Genomic DNA, 17004 nt, shown 5'->3' on the forward strand with positions numbered 1-17004 from the left:
TAGTGTGATTGCAGTCTGTACTAGCCAGGCTTTCCATTGCTGTGACATGGTACCTGAGAAAAGCAGCTCCCTGTTTCAGAGGTCTTAGCCTGGTTTTGGCTGGTCTCATTGCTTCTGGGCCCAGGGTGAGTCATAGTGGAAGAGCATGATGAATGAGGCTGCACACCTCATGGCAACCAAGAAGCGGAGGGACAGAGGAAGGGACCAGGTATAAGATGTACATCCCAAAGGCTTGTCCCCAGCAACCTCTCTCTAACAAGTAGGCCCTACCTCTGAGCTTCAGCAGCTGTAGACAGCCACTGGGAACCAAGCCTTCAACACCTCCATGAGCCTTTGAAACAATCCCACTTAATACCCCGGTAGGTCTTGTTCTTAGAAGTTTATGTCCTGATCCAATATTTATACAGAAGTGCAAAGAGCTTTGAATAGCCAAGATAATTGTGAAGAAAATGTTCATAGACCAAACGCTACCAGATTTCAAGAGTTATTATAAATCTGTAATGACTTAATAACGTGATACCGATTTGGAAAAAAAAAATCAGATAAATAGATCAGTGGTGCAGACTAGAACATCCGAGAAATTAACCCTCATGTGTTATAGCAGCCCAGTGAGGCCAAGAATCACATTTTCCAATAAAGGATCCCGAGGGAAGTTGGGATATTCTTCTGTCTGAAGGTGGCCACTACCTAACACCACTCAGAGCAATTCCTTAGAGGTGAATCATAAGCTGAGGGTGAATGTTAGGAAATAGTCATCTCTCTGTGACCTTAAGTAAGTTAAGACTTCTCAAACAGGACACAAAATGTTCTCCAGAAGAGAAAATGTGATAGATGGAGCTTGTTTAAAATGAATGACTTCTCATCAGAAAGATAATTAAAACAAAAGGTATATCATAGGCTAAAAGAAAATGCTTTATATCTGACAAAGAACTAGTCTGTAGAATTTATAAGGAAATGCTAAGTTGGACATGGGAGCTCACCCCTGTAATCCTCCCATTTGAGAAGTCGAGACAGAAGGAAGTGTGGGTTTGAGAACAGCCTTAGTTACACCGTGAGATAACAGGCTACACAGTAGGACTGCCTTGTTGTAGTTGATCAGATTAAGCGGCTGGCCTTGTCTTTCTATTATGTAGTTTTGGCTGTCTTGGAACCTACCACATAGACCAGGCTGTCCTCTAACTCATAGAGGTCCACCTTCTTTTTCGTCTCATAAACATATTTTACAAGTTAGAAAGATTCAAGGCCTAACAAGATGGTTTTATGGATAAAGGCACTTGCTGCCAAGCCTGATGACCTGAATTCACTTCCCAGATCCTACATGGTAGAAGGAAAGAACTCTCACACGTTGCCTTCTGACTTCTACACATTCATTTTAGCACGGCCCCTCTCCCTCCCACAAATAAACAAATGTTAAAAAAAAAAAAAAAAAAAAGAAAAGAAAAAAAAGAAAAGAAAAGAAAAGTTAACCAGTTAAAAAATATGTTAGAACAGACATTTTTGTCTGAAAAATGCACACAGCCAGTGAACAAATAAATGGCAGGGTCCGTGACTCAGTTACTCATGACGGGGAACCAGATGAAGACTACCTGTGTGCTGACCAGAATGGGTAAAAATAAAATGACCGGTGACTCTCCAGGTTGGCTCGGGTGAGGAACACTTGACAGTCATGTTGTGCTAGTGAATGTGTCAAGTACTTCAAAGGTCTCAGAAACTGGCAGATTCCGCCAAGGACAAACCTAAGCTATATATAGTTCTTTCTTTTTAGAAAAGGAAGAAATACATGAGTCTGGCCAAGCTATAAAGTTACTTGTTTCACAGTTCTGGTTCAAGGTCAGGGACCCATATGTGGCGCTGGCTGTGCTGGCAATGGTTTACTGTAGTGCAGGCCATCGGGTGGAGACAGCAGGGCATTCATGCATATCCCCCATGTCTCTGTTGCTCTCTCACAAGTCCACCAATAGTCAATGGCTGGGGCTCTACCTTGATGACCTTAAATAACCCCAGTTAACCTCCAAACACGATCAGATTAAGTTTCTGCCCACTTAATACCTCAGTGGCAGTTAAACTCCATCGAGAGCTTTAGAGGGGGCACACCTTCACATTTTAGAATGCCCATGCCATGTAATTCACCAGTTTTAGTCTCATGTGTGGTGTACTTGGGAATTTTATTCCTAGTTTTATTCTCAAAAGCCCCAACCTAGAAACAACAGTAATAAGGGGAATCTTTTCCCCCACCACACAAAAAAATTTATACATATTTAAGATAGTTAGCATAGGGTAGACAAGATGTCCAATGGGACAGAAGCAAGGGATAGCACACTGATTTATGTGTATCTGGAGGCTTAGTTGTCTGAGAGAGGTGGTGTTATGGTTTGCATCTGAGATGCCCCCAGAGATTCATGTTTTGAACATTTGGGCCACAGCTCATGGCATAATTTTGGGAGCTTCTAGAAACTGGAAGTTGAGACTTGGCTTCGCTGGCAGAAATAGATCTTGGTGGGCAGGTCTGAAGTTTATGTCCATCCTTTGGTTCCTGCCACATGTTATTTCCTGTTCTCTCTCAGTAGAAACAACCTCAGCCACACAGTCCCAATATCATAGACTGAGCTGTCCCAGAAAGCCTCCCTCACCATGACGGAGGGGAATCCTCTGAAACCATGAGCCAAAGGAAAGAATTCCTCTCTAAGTTTTTCCTGTTGGGCTTTGTCACAGTGATGTGAGAGCTAACTAATACAGTGGCTCAGTGGTGACAGGATAGTGGGGTCATCCAGCTGGGAAGAAAATGAAATCCATTTCCCAAGTGAGAAAAAACAAATTCCTACTTCACACTTGACTTAAACTACAAGTTCATGCTTGAAGTATAATTTAGGAGACTGAGGTAGGAGCATCAGGAGTTCAAGACTGGACTCAGCTATGAGACCTCCCATCTCAGACACCAACCAAACAAAATAATAAATGACAAAAAGCTAACTCTAGAGTGACTAGAAACTGAAATGCAAAAAAGAAGAAAACTATTGGAAACCAAAATAATTTTGATACACTCGATTAGGAAGGATCCTTCTCTGCTTCCCTTCCCCCCCCCCCTCCCTCTCTGCCTTCCACTCCTCTTCTTCCTTTCTTTTTTTAAAGACAGGGTCTTGCATAGCCCAGACTGGCTTTGAATGAATTCACTATGTAGCTGAGGATAACCTAGGAATTCCAATCCCTCTGTCTCCACCTCCCGAGTGAAAAGACTTCCTAAGGCACAGACCTCACAAGTTTTAAGGGAGAAGGAGCCATAGGCTTGACTTTGTTTCAATGAAAAAAAAAAAAAAAAAAAAAAGCCTCTCTCCACTGAAAATCTCAACTGAACAACAGAACAGCAGACTGTGTGCTAAGGGAATACACTTGAGAAGTTATTAATGACAAAGGGCTAGTATTCACAGTGTTTTAAAAGCCATCACAGGGGGAAAACATAGAAAAACAAGCAATAGAAATAAGTAAATGTTTTTCAGAAGGAGAAATAAATGTTAGAGAAATATAATAAGATGCCTTGACCAGCCAGGGTTGTACAGAGAAAAGGTCCAGTAGAATACACACACACCTCTATATAATAAAATATGTGCATGTAAAGATTTAACTAATATCTAATGTGTGGAGGGACAGCTAAAACTAAGGGCCACTTGAGGGATTATTTGGAAACCTAATACAGTAGATACTTCCTAAAAGGTAATTTGTATGTGAAAGTGATCTAGATGAAATCACCAAATAACAGGGCAGGCTGAGCCCCGACTGGACATCCCTCCACATCAAATGAAGCTTCCAGTACCAGGAATGGGTTACATCTACTCAAGTTCTTGTTCAAGGCAGTCCTGTGGGAACCCCCAAACAGCTCAGGCAATTGCCAAGGCTAGGTGGTTCTCTACAAATTGACAATAAGGGCCTGTAGCTGAAGACAGTGCCTACAGGATTCCTTGGGCACAGAGAAGTTGAGCTGGAGCTTGCCTAGAGCCTTCAGCCCTATGGACTGGTAGGTGTTCATGGTGTTCTGCATGCTACCAAAGAAGAGAAGTAAACTCCAGCCCAGCTGCAAACCCTTCAGTCTACAGTGGTGACCTGCCTGCAAGATACATTGGTGCTGTAGTGGCACAAAGACTGTGGGAGTAAACAACCGACATCTGATTTGACTTAAGGCCCAGCCGATGAGATGGAACCCGTATCTAACACTGCTTGAGTGGCCAAGATCCTGAGGCCAAGGGCCTAGGGGAAAACCAAATATCACTCTTCTGCTAAAGGAACGCAGCAATAATACGACCCTGTTGCACTCAGGAATGGATCCCTGCTTTGCTTAGCCACCATCAGATAAGCTTCCCCCTGAAGTAGGTGGGAACAAATCAGAGACCCACAAGTAGGCAATATGCACAGAGTGACAGACCTTGCAACCCTCATCCCTAAAAGGGATGCCTCCATCAAATCCCTCCTGTCAGGAAGAGTAAGAACCAGAGAGGGTGGAGGACATAGAAATAAGACCTTCTAGACTCCGCAGAGCTGGCTCACATGAACTCACAGAGACAGGCAGCATGCACATGGCCTGCCCAGGTCTGTACCAGGTACACCTAGAGCTGAAAGGAGAATAAAAGAAACTCTCCATCCTTGATCCAGATGCGATTTCTGACAGTCCCTTGCTATCTGTTGAAACAATTGTTTTCCCTAAAGGAGTTTCACTGGAGAAACAAACTTCTCCTAAGGATAAACCCAGTGCCCAGTGGTAGATGGCCAACACAAAACTTACTAAACTGCATCTTTGGGGGATCTTTGTCTTATAATGGTTAGTCAGGATGGCTATTTGTTTGTTTTTAAGCAGGTCCTTTGTGTATACATTCTGCCTTCTAGTTTTATGGGGTTTTTTGTTTTGTTTTTCGAGACAGGGTTTCTCTATATTGCTTTGGAGCCTGTCCTGGAACTAGCTCTGTAGACCAGGCTGGCCTGGAACTCACAGAGATCCTCCTGCCTCTGCCTTCTCTGAGTGCTGGGATTAAAAGTGTGTGCCACCAACACCAGGCGGTTTTTATGGAATGCCAACAGGTGTGTCTTCAGCATCTATATGAGTTTCTTGTGCTTTTTCTTCAGCTTCTTTTTTGATTGTTTTGTTCTACTCTGATTTGTTTGGTTCTGCTTAATCTTATTATTATTATTCCTTAGGTGCCTGTTTTCTAAGGAGAGTCAGGAAGGGTGTGGATGCCATTGTGAGGGGAGGTAGGGAGGAATAAGGGGAAGAGGAATCATAGTAAGAATTTATTATATGAAAAAAACCCATTTTCAGTAAAAGACAAAAAAAAAAAAAAAAAAAAAGGCTAACAACAACAAAAAAGATTTGACTTATTGACTCCGTGGTTGTGAACTGGCATGTCCAAAGACTGGGAACTGAGGCAGGGTGGATGCTGTAGTCCTGAGCTGGTGTTTTCATCAGGAAGCTGCAGACTTGGTTGCTAATACCTTCACTTGAATGAGTGCATGGAAGGGCTCCTTTTCTGGAGCCAGTCGGTGGGAGATACTAACCACGTGTATAAAATACTTCTTAGCAACACTGGGTTTGTGTTTGCCTAAACCGCTAAATGTTGTAGCTAAACTGACACCTGAAATTAGCAGTTGCAGTGCCCCCCTTAATAACAGGATTCTAATCAAGACCCCAGAGAGGCAGTTTTATATCCACGAGTTGACAACACCTTTGCCACAGATAGCACGGAGCGCTGAAAGAATGTGGGTTAGCAGGACCTGTGCATCCTGTGGACGATTCCTCCACACATGTTTTCAGTTTCTTATGAAGTTAATCACTTGCAGCTGGAGATGGTGACTCCAGCCTCGAATCCCAACACTTGGGAGGCAGAAGCAGGAGGATTGCTGCAGGCTAGCAGCCAACCTAATCTATATAGCAAGTTCTAGGATAGCCAGGGCTATGCAGTGAGACTCTGTGTTACGCTGGTAGGCAGACACATAAGCACGCACACACACACATGGAGTTCTCTCCCATAGGACCTCACTATAGGAATGCCAGTGGATGTGTAGTATTTACAAGAATGTAACCGTTTATAAAAGTGTGAAGAGTAAAATAACATTAGCCTGGACACAAACCAGGCATTAGAAATGGAGTACTGAGTTTCAGCATCAGGTAATCTTAAAAAGCATAGCATGATGCCACTTGTAAAAGCCCATCACAGTATACAATAACCTGTTGTTTGGGCCTGTCCATCTATCCAGACAGGCACCTAAAGAAAGAGGAAAAGGACTGTCCAGATTTGCTTGGTGGTGGCCATCTTTATTTACTCAGTCGTCTTGCTGACCCAAGAGCCTGTTTTAAACAAAGTTATATCTGTGAAGAGCTTAGGGAACCTGTGCTTTAGGTTTGTGTCGTTCGTTCGCATGGGAAGGAGCAGAGCAGCTGTGCTTGGTTTGTGTCATAGTCAGGGTTTCTGTTACTGTGAAGAGACACCATGGCCACAGCAACGCTTATTGTAAGGAAAACATTTAATTGGGGGGGCTCGTTTACAGTTCAGGGGTGTTATGGGATAATCTTTTTGTACATTGTGAATATGTGTCTTTGCCAAGGCATCTTCTGATTGGTTTAATAAAGAGCTGAATGGCCAGTAGCTAGGCAAGAGAGGATAGGCGGTACTTCCGGGCAGAGAGAGGAACTCTGGGAAGAAGAGAGGTGGAATTTGCCAGTGAGATGTGGAATAAGTTGGATGTACAGTGTGGAGGATAGTTCACAAACCACAAGCCACTTGGCAGAACATAGATTAATATAAATGGGTTAATTTAAGTATAAGAGCTAGTTGGGAGCAAGCCTAAGCTAAAGCCAAACTTTCATAATTAATAAGATGTTTCTATGTCATTATTTGGGAGCGTGGTCCAAAGAAAGACCTGTTACACAGGTTTGGTTCATTATCATCATGGTGGGACATGGCAGCATGCAGGCAGACATGGATGGTGGAGAAGTGGCTGAGAGGCTTACATCTTGCAGGCAACAGGAAGTTGACTGACACACTGGGCAGTATCCTGAGCATAGGAAACCACAAAGCCCACCCTCACAGCCACATACTTTCTCTAACAAGGCCATACCCAGGCCAACAACACCACACCTCCTAATAATGACATTCCGTATGAGCTTGTGGGGGCCAGTTGCATTCAGACTGCCACAGTTGGTGAGGGTGCTACTGGCTGTATACTGCAACGAAAGCTGTTTATCCTTTGCCGTAAACCTCTTATGAGGCTTTCATAAAGGTTCAGGGGTGTTAGTGAACCTGTCCTGAACACACTAACATCTACCTAAGCTTTCAGGCTGACAGGCTCCTTTGCTGTAAGGATTTTGTAAATGGTGCTGCTGAGCAAAGTTGTGTGGGAGGAGGACACTCACACAGCCAGGTCAGCTCCAGGATGCTGTAGATTCAGTCCTTCCAGGCCTGTGTGGCAGAGCCTAGGGAAGTGTTGGCAAATGCTTCTAGGACTCTCTGTCAGGTCTGAAATTTCTCCTTTGGTCTCCTTGCTGAGACATAGAGGGAGGGTTCACCACCAGGGCAAAGAGAAAGGTCGGTGGCTCTTTCTCTCTTGCAAACTATGTAAGGCTTCCCGAGTAGCAGACAGTATCCCATACCCGATGTGATTAGAAGTACAGATGTCCTGGGAATAAGATTTCTAAGTTGCAGAATGCATCTTTGGTCCTGAAGCTTCCCTTAGGTAATTCCCTTGGCTAAAGGAAAGGCACGGCATGCCATTTGTTTACAGATACTTGATAACGCGCTGAGTGGTATCGCTTTTCTTTATCTAGCACTCAACAGCTGTGAACCAGCCAAATGAAAGATTAGAGTCTGTGCCACCAACAGAATACACTTGATCCCTCCAATAAAGCTGTCTCTGTGAAGTGTGGTTGTGCAATGGAGAAGTTAGGATTTTCTTAGCACCGTGGTCGAAGTTTTCCTAAGTCTGAAAAAACACCGAGCATTTAAGATAAACCACACTAGCATCTGAGCTGCTTTATTTAGCAGACTGTTTTCACAAAACTGATGTGTATTTTTAGGCATTTATGACACGCTTCTTAACAGGCCATACAATGGTCAACTTCACCTGTCTGTTTGGTGTGACCGATGATTGTCGTATTTTCACCCAGTTTATGTTTTTATAATTTGCCTATTTTTTGCTAAACTCTTCTTTCCCCTTTGCATTGGATTCAAAGGTAATCCCAAATTTTCCTTTTCTAGCTTTTTGAAATTTTATGTAGACTGGTGTTTGTTTGCATGTCTGTATGTCTGTGCACCATGTGTGTACTTGCTACCTACCCACAGAGGCCATAAGAGGGGGCATCTTTTGAACCCCTGGAACTGGGATCACTAATGGTTATGAGCCGCTGTGGAGGTGCTGGGAACCAAGCCTGGGTCCTCGGGAAGAGCTCTGAGCCTTCACCATAGCCCTCAGAGACTTTGTAATGTGTGGCTGTCCTGTTCTTTACCTTCTCTTCCTAGGTTGCTCTTAACTATACAAATTGTAATTGTAGCAAATTTTAACTATTAATGGTTACTTGATGATGTACTCCTTTGGAAGTTTATAGTGGGTGGAACGAGGGTGTGTTTCCTGGAACCTCTCAGGATCCACACTCACAAGTTGCTGAAATCACTCACTGTACCTGAGTTCCTGCAGCTCAGGGTTTCTGACCAATTTTTTTTTTAAAGTCATACATATGTATGTGTATGCATATTCATCTCTCTGTGTGTCCGTGTACATACAAATACATGTATGGAGGCCCAAAGTTGGTATCATGTGTTTTCCTTGATGCCTCTCCACTCTGTTTATCAAGACAGAGTCTCTCATCTCTCGCTGGACCCAGAGTTCGCTTTTCTGGCTAGTCAGTTTGCCCCAGGGAGTTGGCTGCCACCTGCCCATCTTAGACATGGGTTCTGGAGATCAAAACTCTGGTCCTCACAACAGCCTGATAAGCATTTTATCTGTGGAGCCATCTCCTTAGTCCCAGGTTTTCTGATTTGTCATTTAAGTAAATCTAGTACCTTCTACCCACTAAAAGCTAGATGAGAACTAATTATAATAATTGCAGTGATAAGAACTCACTGAGTTAAACACTTCAGTACTGATATCTGTGTTTTCTTCACATGCATTTCTTACTTCGGATGGGTTGCTTGTCAAAATCCCACCTGTATAATAATCTTGAGTGCTTTGTATCTGTTAAGAATTGTGTGATTTGTACCCACCCAGGGACACCACCCTGGTCAGTGTTGCATGGGGAGACTACGTCTCAAAAAAGTAGGCAGAAAAATTTTCAGTACCACATGTTAATTCAAAACAAATCCTATTCACTTTGATGTGTACTCAAATTCCTATCTCATACAAAGTGATACAGGCAAAATCTAAAAGTAGAAAATAAGTTCCAACATTGTATGCTGAGAGGAGCCGACTTCAACCTGTACTGTTTCTGCTACATTGTTTTTATAAAAACATATAGTTTAAATTTAGTTATAAATTTAAAATCTACAATTTACTTAATCACAGTACATACAGTATACATTTGTTTCTTCTCTGTGTTTGTTACAAGCATTTATGGGTATATTTCCTGCCTAAACAGCAGCATATGGAATAATTTAATATAAATAGATAAGGGCATGATGGCATATGAGGGCGCATTCTGTGGGAAAATGTGAGGAAAAGCTTCCTCAGAGCATTGGTGGTGGGATTTCAGTGTGACCTTAGATGGCATGGGCTTTAGTGACTAGTTCACCCATGCTAGATCCAGTCCAAGTGTGAGCCAAAGTGCAGAGTGAGGGTGCAGGTTCACACCCGGTAGTAAGTGCTCAGTTTGAGTGTTAGATAGGGTGTGTTGGGAGACTGCAGTGTGGAGGGGAGATGGCAGCATCCAGGGACAGAGTGTGACAGTGTGACGGGGGAGGGTGGAGGTCAAGCTGGGTCAGCCGCTAACCACTAACAGGACTGATGTACTTACTGACTTTTCATGGCTTTGTATCTTTCAGGAGGTTCATGACTTATTACAGGACTATGAACTAAAGTATTGCTATGTGGACAGGAATAAGCGAACAGGTGAGCCTGCCTTCCCTTCCAAGCGCTTAATCTTGTTTTGATTTTGCATAAAGCTACTGTAGAGCAGGGAAGCTTTGCTGTCTTTTCATCTGTCTTTGTTGTCAGGGCCTTTGCAGGTGCATCCCACCACCAGGCTCTATTCTCTCCCACCTATGGAATTCCTAAGTGTGAAATCCTACCAGTATGACTCACCAGGGTTACTTTCTGAGAACAATATTAATGTCCTGAACTTTAACCAGTAAACAAATACAGTGTAACTGGATGTGAGATTTTTAACAATGAATGTTAAATGTAATGTTCTTCCAGGGTGTGGTGTGCTTCTATCTAATTAATATGTTACTGGGTTCTGTGAACACGCACTGTGTAGCTTGACCTTTAGTTGGACAAATAAGGAAACTTGCTTAATTTTTTTCTGAGTATTAGTTTCATATCTGTGAGATCAGAACTCCATACTTTTATGGGCATATGATATATAAAGGTGTATGAGCATTTTTTTAGATGATAAGATACAGCATGGGTGATGATAAACTGCTATATATATGTGTATTCCATTGCAAATCATTTATCTTGAAAGCTGGGGGCTACAGCTCTGTGTGAAGCATGTAACCTAGCTTGTGCAAGGGAATGGGTTTGATCCCAGCATTTTCTCTCAAGGAATAGCTAGAGCCTTAATGTTTATTGCTGAATTAAAAGCACCCCCCCACACACACACACCCTTCAAAAACAAAAACAACAACAACAAAACAAGACAGAAAAAGCCTCCCAGATGCAGACACCCTCCAATTCCCTGACTACATTTCCCACCTGGGGGAAGCGCTTAGGACTCTGCCTGTGGAGTAGAGTACGGTCATCCCTACATTGTTCAGGTTCTTTTGGGCATGAGATACTCTTTTGTTGTCCCTCCTTGGGGTCGTGAGAGGACACGTGTCTTTTCATAAATAAAACGATAGTGGATGTACATGTGTTCCTTTAGATGGTGGTTTTAGTGCCAGCATATGATTTGATGCCCCCAGACTAGATTACTTGGCTTAATTTGATTGGTCTCACGGCCCCTCCCACTTCCTCTTTGGAAACCTCACATTTGTGACTCTCAATTGAATATCTTATATCCCTAATTGGAATCTGAGCACATTGTTGAGCAACAGTGTTCTTCCAGCAGCTAATCTGTGACCAGACATACCACTGAATAAATAAGAAGGACTTGATTGCCCAGGGCAATGGGGTAGAGTGAGCACAGAGATCCAGTGGCTTGGAGCTTCTAGGTGTTTGAATTTGGGTCTCATGAATATTCTACTGACAGATAGTTATAGTTTTCCTTAGTATTAAAGATAAGTTACTTAGACTTTAGACACACAAAGATAGAATAGATGATGAAATATTTTCTTCAAATCTTGCTAAATGTTAATGGACTAAATGTTGTTAACTGTGATTGTTACTTGATAACTGTTGTATAATATATTTTGCTATGTTAAGGTTAAAACCCTTCTTTTTATTTAGACAGAAAAGAGGAGATGATGGGAGAGGTCATTCTGTATGTTTCTCATACTGGTTAATAATAAAGCACTGTTGGCCAATAGGAAAGGAAGATAGGAGGGACTAGGAGACAAGGAGGAAATAGGAAGAGGTAGGGAGGAGTCAAGATGGAGAGTCTGAAGAAAGCAGTATGCCGCCAGCTCCCTGGTAAGAGAAATACATAGATCAGCAGAAATGGGTTAATAATTAAGACAGAGCTAGCCAATAAGAAACAAGTAACAGGGCCAACAGCATTGTATCAAATACAGAGTCTCTGTGTATTATTTGGGGCTGGCGGCGTGGCAGTGGGACCAGACAGGCAGCGGCAGGCAGAAAAACAATACTCTTACATTCTACCAGGAAGAACAGTAGAGACTGCTGTCTTTCAGTTGTGAGCAGAGGAAGATGTGGCAAAAGGAAGTGGAAGGTGAGTTCAGACAGGTGTGCAGACTCTGGAGAGAGTGCTCAGACAGGTGTGCAGACTCTGGAGAGAGTGCTCAGACAGGTGTGCAGACTCTGGAGAGAGTGCTCAGACAGGTGTGCAGACTCTGGAGAGAGTGCTCAGACAGGTGTGCAGACTCAGGAGAGAGTGCTCAGACAGGTGTGCAGACTCTGGAGAGAGTGCTCAGACAGGTGTGCAGACTCTGGAGAGAGTGCTCAGACAGGTGTGCAGACTCTGGAGAGAGTGCTCAGACAGGTGTGCAGACTCTGGAGAGAGTGCTCAGACAGGTGTGCAGACTCTGGAGAGAGTGCTCAGACAGGTGTGCAGACTCTGGAGAGAGTGCTCAGACAGGTGTGCAGACTCTGGAGAGAGTGCTCAGACAGGTGTGCAAGAGGACATAGGGAACAAAAGGGATGGTCAGGGACTTCAAGTCCCCAGCACTCCAGCATAAACTCAAAATTTTACGGGCTAATATAGACCTTACCTCGAATTTCACAGACTGTTGTTTTGTGTCTTAGGGAAAACGTTTGGTGATGTTATATGTCAGCTTGGTTGGGTTGCGGAGGGCTGTGAGGGAGTACTTGGTTGGTTTAACTGAGGGAGCACATTGCATTACCTGGGACCCTAGACTGTATAAAAAGGAGAAAGTGAACTGCGCTCTAGTTTTTGTTATACTACACTTCCTGACTGGATGCTGTGTAACCAGCTGTCTCAGGTCCTGCCATCAGGCCTTCCCTCCCATCATGAACTGTACCCCTAAACTGTGAGCCTTAATGAACTCCTTTCCTTAGGGTGTGTGCTGGCTAGTTTTAAGAGCTAAAGTCACCTGAGAGGAGAGAACTTCTGTTTAGAAAATTCCTCCATAAGACTGGGCTGTAGGCAAGTGGATGGTTCAGGAGGGCCCAGCTTATTGTGGACGGCACCACTCTATGTAGGTGGCCCCTAGTTCTATAAAAAGTGAACTGAGCAAGCCATGAGGAGCAAGCCAGTAAGCAGCACCCCTTCCTGGCCTCTGCCTCAGCTCCTGCTTTCAGGTCCTGCCCCGTTTGAGTTCCTGCCCTGCCTTCTCCAACGATGAACTGCAGTTGAAAGTGTAATTGGAGTAAACTCTTTCCTCTCCATCTTTCCTTTGGTCATGGTGTTTCATCATAGTAATGGACGCCCTAACTAAAACAGAAATTGAATTGGCACCAGGATAGTAGGGTATTGCTGTGGCAGCCCTACCTTGTTGATTTGGGGAGGGTTGTGGAAGGACTTTGGAATTTTGGATGAGAGAAGCCATTGAGTGTTCAAAGCTCGGTGAGCTGTTCTGTGGGGCCTTGGAAGATAAGAATGTTGAAAGCAATGCAAACCATGGAGGCCTGGCTTGTGAAGTTCCAGAGGGAAGTTTAAACATTACTTAAAGACTGTCAGGGCTATTGGCCTGTTTGCTGTTTTGAATTAAGATTCTGTGGTTCTGGAAGGGCTGAAGAAAGAGTGATGAACGAGAGACCATCACCATTGAAGTGAAACCTTTGCTTTACTGGCACAGTTGATGCCGGTTGGCTGGGGCTGAGGAATCAACGCTGATGAGTGAGAGACCATCGTCACTGAGGTGAAATCTTCTAGGAAGTGTTTCCTGAGAGTCAGCACTCAGAAGCAGTTTTCCAGAGGCAACCAAAGTTGTCCCTAGAGCTGGCAGCCAAACTTGGTAGAGTAAGAGTCACCCAGGTGGTATTGGTTTTGAAGGTCATGAAGAACAGCTGAGGCTTGGTGCTGTGAGAGGCCAGGAGACACATCGGTGAAGACGCAGCCTCAGTAGCAGTTGAAGGCTCAGGACTGAAGGGGATCATGCAGAGAAGCTGAAGCTTGGTACTATGATGAGATACCAGGAAAGGCTCAGTTGCAGCAAGGGAACCCAGAGTTTTGGAGATGCCAGTACCATAGGACGACCACCAATAACAGCAGAGGTGAAATGGAGCCTGCCTGGCAAGCTGTGTGCTACAGGGGACAGAGTCCCCTAGGGCAAAGCTGCCGAGGGCAGAGCTGGAGAAAGTGACCTAAGCCCCTTGGAGGAGCCCAAAATATCGTGAGTGAATCCTAGATAGTGAACACTGAGTTATTTATACTGTTGGGGTCTGGTTTTGCTTTGTTCAGATTGTGACAGTGCAGTTTCCAGGGGCCACCCTCCCTAGCCAACCAGATCAGCCGACTCAACCCAGGTGATCAACAGGGTGTCGCAGCCAGATCACCCTCACACCCTAATTTTAACAGATATGAACCCTTTGTCTCACTGATTTGCAACTCATATTTCACATGATTGATTACTTGAGGCAGGGTCTCCCTGTCTCAACTATGTAGTTCAGGATTGCCCTGAACTTATGGTCCTTCTGTCTTTGTCTCTCATGTGCTGAGATCTAGGCCAGTCAGGCTACGTCACTTTTTTTTTTTTTAAATTTCATACATTTTATTGTTTTGATGCTGAAATATCTTAGGTAGCTTTTAAAATTGTTTTATTGGGTTTGAAGGTTAAAATATTTGTCCAAGATCAGAATCGTGTATCTTTTCATTTGATTTTATCAATATAATTTGAATATCGTGGAATATTACTTTAGCTGTGAAAAGGTGTGTTACATTTGTTTATGCTGCATTTATTTAACAATGTTAGGATGTGTTTAATTATGCAAAGATGTGTTGTTGTATTTGTTTTACCTTGCCTGCCTAAGGCTCCTGATTGATCTAATTAAGAGCTGAATGGCCATTAGCTGGCCAGAGTTAATAAGTAGAAGGAGAAAGCTAGGCTTGTGGAGAACAAGAGGAGGAGGAGAGAACAAGGGAGAAAAAGGGGGACATGCCTTGGGGCAAAAAGCCAGGCAGCTGCCAGCCGGACGTGAGAAGCAATAGAAGTAAGATCCACAGAAGAAAAGTAAAAAGCCCCGAGGTAAAAACTCAATAAGGAGAAACAGGTTAATTTAAAAGAGCCAGCCAGAAAAGAGCTAAGGCTGGGCACTCAAAACTGGTAAGTCTGTGGCACAAAAGAAAAAGCCTGCTACTCCGCATGGGTTCTTTGAAGCTAACCAATCTGATGCTATCTATCGTCTCTTTAAAAGTGACAGGGATTATTGTGTGTGTGTGTGTGTGTGTGTGTGTGTGTGTGTGTGAGTGCACAAATGCCCGTTTGGTCAGACAGAGGACAACTGTGGCCGTTCTCCTCTGCCATTTGGGTCCTGTGGATGAGCTCATTCCTCAGGCTTGGCATCGCAGAGCCATGTCACTGTCTTAGTGATTTCAATACTATGAGAGTGGTGTGGGGAAAACTGCGTTCCTTCAGGCATTTTGGCATGTTTTACTGCACTTTCAGTTCCTCTGGTCCTTCCTATGAGAGTCTTTGAGATCTTTCTGGGGAAGAGATCCTGTAACCTCATTTTCCATTGATGTTTTTTAATAAAGGTATCATGAAACTTTACATTGTTGTTGAGGGTTAGAAAATACCCCAAATAAAATCCCTCAGAATATGGTGGATCTTACGGTGGAATTCTTGGTAGAATTACTCAATTTTTTATTTGAGCAGATGGCCATGAGATTCATTTAATTGAGGCTCAACATTAAAAAAGACAGTGACTTTTTTTAAACATAGTAAATTAGAATTGAAAAGTCTGGGGAGAATGGCTTAGTGTTTAAGGACATTTTCCAAGCAATCATGAGGGCCTGAGTTTGAGTGTCAAAACCTGCATCACTAGCCAGGATGGGCTCACAACGTGCTTCTTAACCATGGTCTGACCAGGAAGAGGGGGTGGGGAGGGTGGGTACTGCTGGCTGCTGAGAAAAACAAGATCTCTAGGTTGAGGGAATAGGCTCCACCTGAAGGGCTAAGGCAGAGAAGGACACTGGCGCCCTCTTCTGGGTTCATGTGCATTCACAGGCCTACCTATACATCTGCACATATACATGTGTCCGCCCCCCCCCCCCCAAAGTGGTTCCTAAACAACAAAAATCAAGAGTGCATTGAGGTTAGATTTGTTCACTGGGGAGACAGGGGCAGAGGCAGCTGAATCTCTTGAGTTTAAAATCACCTTGGTCTATATAGTGAGTTCAGGACCAACAAGTGGTAGATAGTGAGACTCTCTTAAAAAATGACATTTCATCTAATAGGAGTATATTTTGGTGATAATTTTGCTTCAGAAAACTATAGGTTTTTTGTATAGACTGAGCCTTAGGCATAGGATGTATTACTTACCATGGGTGATGGCAGGAAAAAGGCAACACTGACCTAAGAACTTTTCATTTCCCTTTATTATCTTGCAGCTTTTGTTACCTTACTGAATGGGGAGCAAGCGCAGAGTGCAATTGAGAGGTTCCATCAGTTTTCTTTCCGAGGCAGAGAGTTAATAGTGCAGCTGCAGCCCACAGACGCTCTGTTGTGCATCACCAACCTGCCCATCTCTTTCACGTTGGAAGAGTTTGAAGAACTCGTCCGTGCGTATGGGAACATCGAGAGGTGCTTTTTGGTCTACAGTGAAGTTACTGGCCACTCCAAAGGCTATGGGTTTGTGGAGTACATGAAAAAGGACTTCGCTGCCAAGGCTAGACTGGAGCTATTGGGCAGGCAGATGGGAGCGTCCGCACTCTTTGCACAGTGGATGGATGTTAATCTATTGGCCTCGGAGCTCATCCATTCTAAGTGCCTTTGTATAGATAAACTGCCCAGTGACTACAGGGATTCAGAAGAGCTCTTGCAACTTTTCTCTGGTATCCATAAACCAGTGTTTTGCCAGGTATGTATTGCTAAGGGCTCATTTGAGATAGTTGAAAGCAGCTGTATGCCTCTCTAACGGATTCTGATCTAGTCTGTGGCGAGGACTCTAAGGAGACTTTGTCCTTCCCTCTGCTGACAAGCCAAACTCTGTTGCTTTGGTCATCGTGTCACAGCAAACCCATTGCTTACTCACCCTCCTTCTCGTTCCACCCAAGTTGTCCAGCCGTTTACCCATTAG

The 17004-nt window shown here is 43.8% G+C and overlaps 1 protein-coding gene across 2 annotated transcripts in view; it reads left to right on the forward strand.

Annotated features, from left to right (window-relative positions):
• Window positions 1-17004, forward strand: part of Raver2 (ribonucleoprotein, PTB binding 2) — a 73754-nt gene that overhangs the window by 15255 nt on the left and 41495 nt on the right. For both annotated transcript variants that reach the window (XM_051188235.1, XM_051188236.1), the window contains exons 2-3: window positions 10011-10077; window positions 16316-16785. In XM_051188235.1, the coding sequence (XP_051044192.1) occupies window positions 10011-10077; window positions 16316-16785 (537 nt within the window). The remainder of the gene's footprint in view (window positions 1-10010; window positions 10078-16315; window positions 16786-17004) is intronic.

The sequence above is a fragment of the Phodopus roborovskii genome, unplaced genomic scaffold (genome assembly GCF_943737965.1).
Source record: "Phodopus roborovskii unplaced genomic scaffold, PHOROB, whole genome shotgun sequence".
NCBI lineage: Eukaryota > Metazoa > Chordata > Mammalia > Rodentia > Cricetidae > Phodopus > Phodopus roborovskii.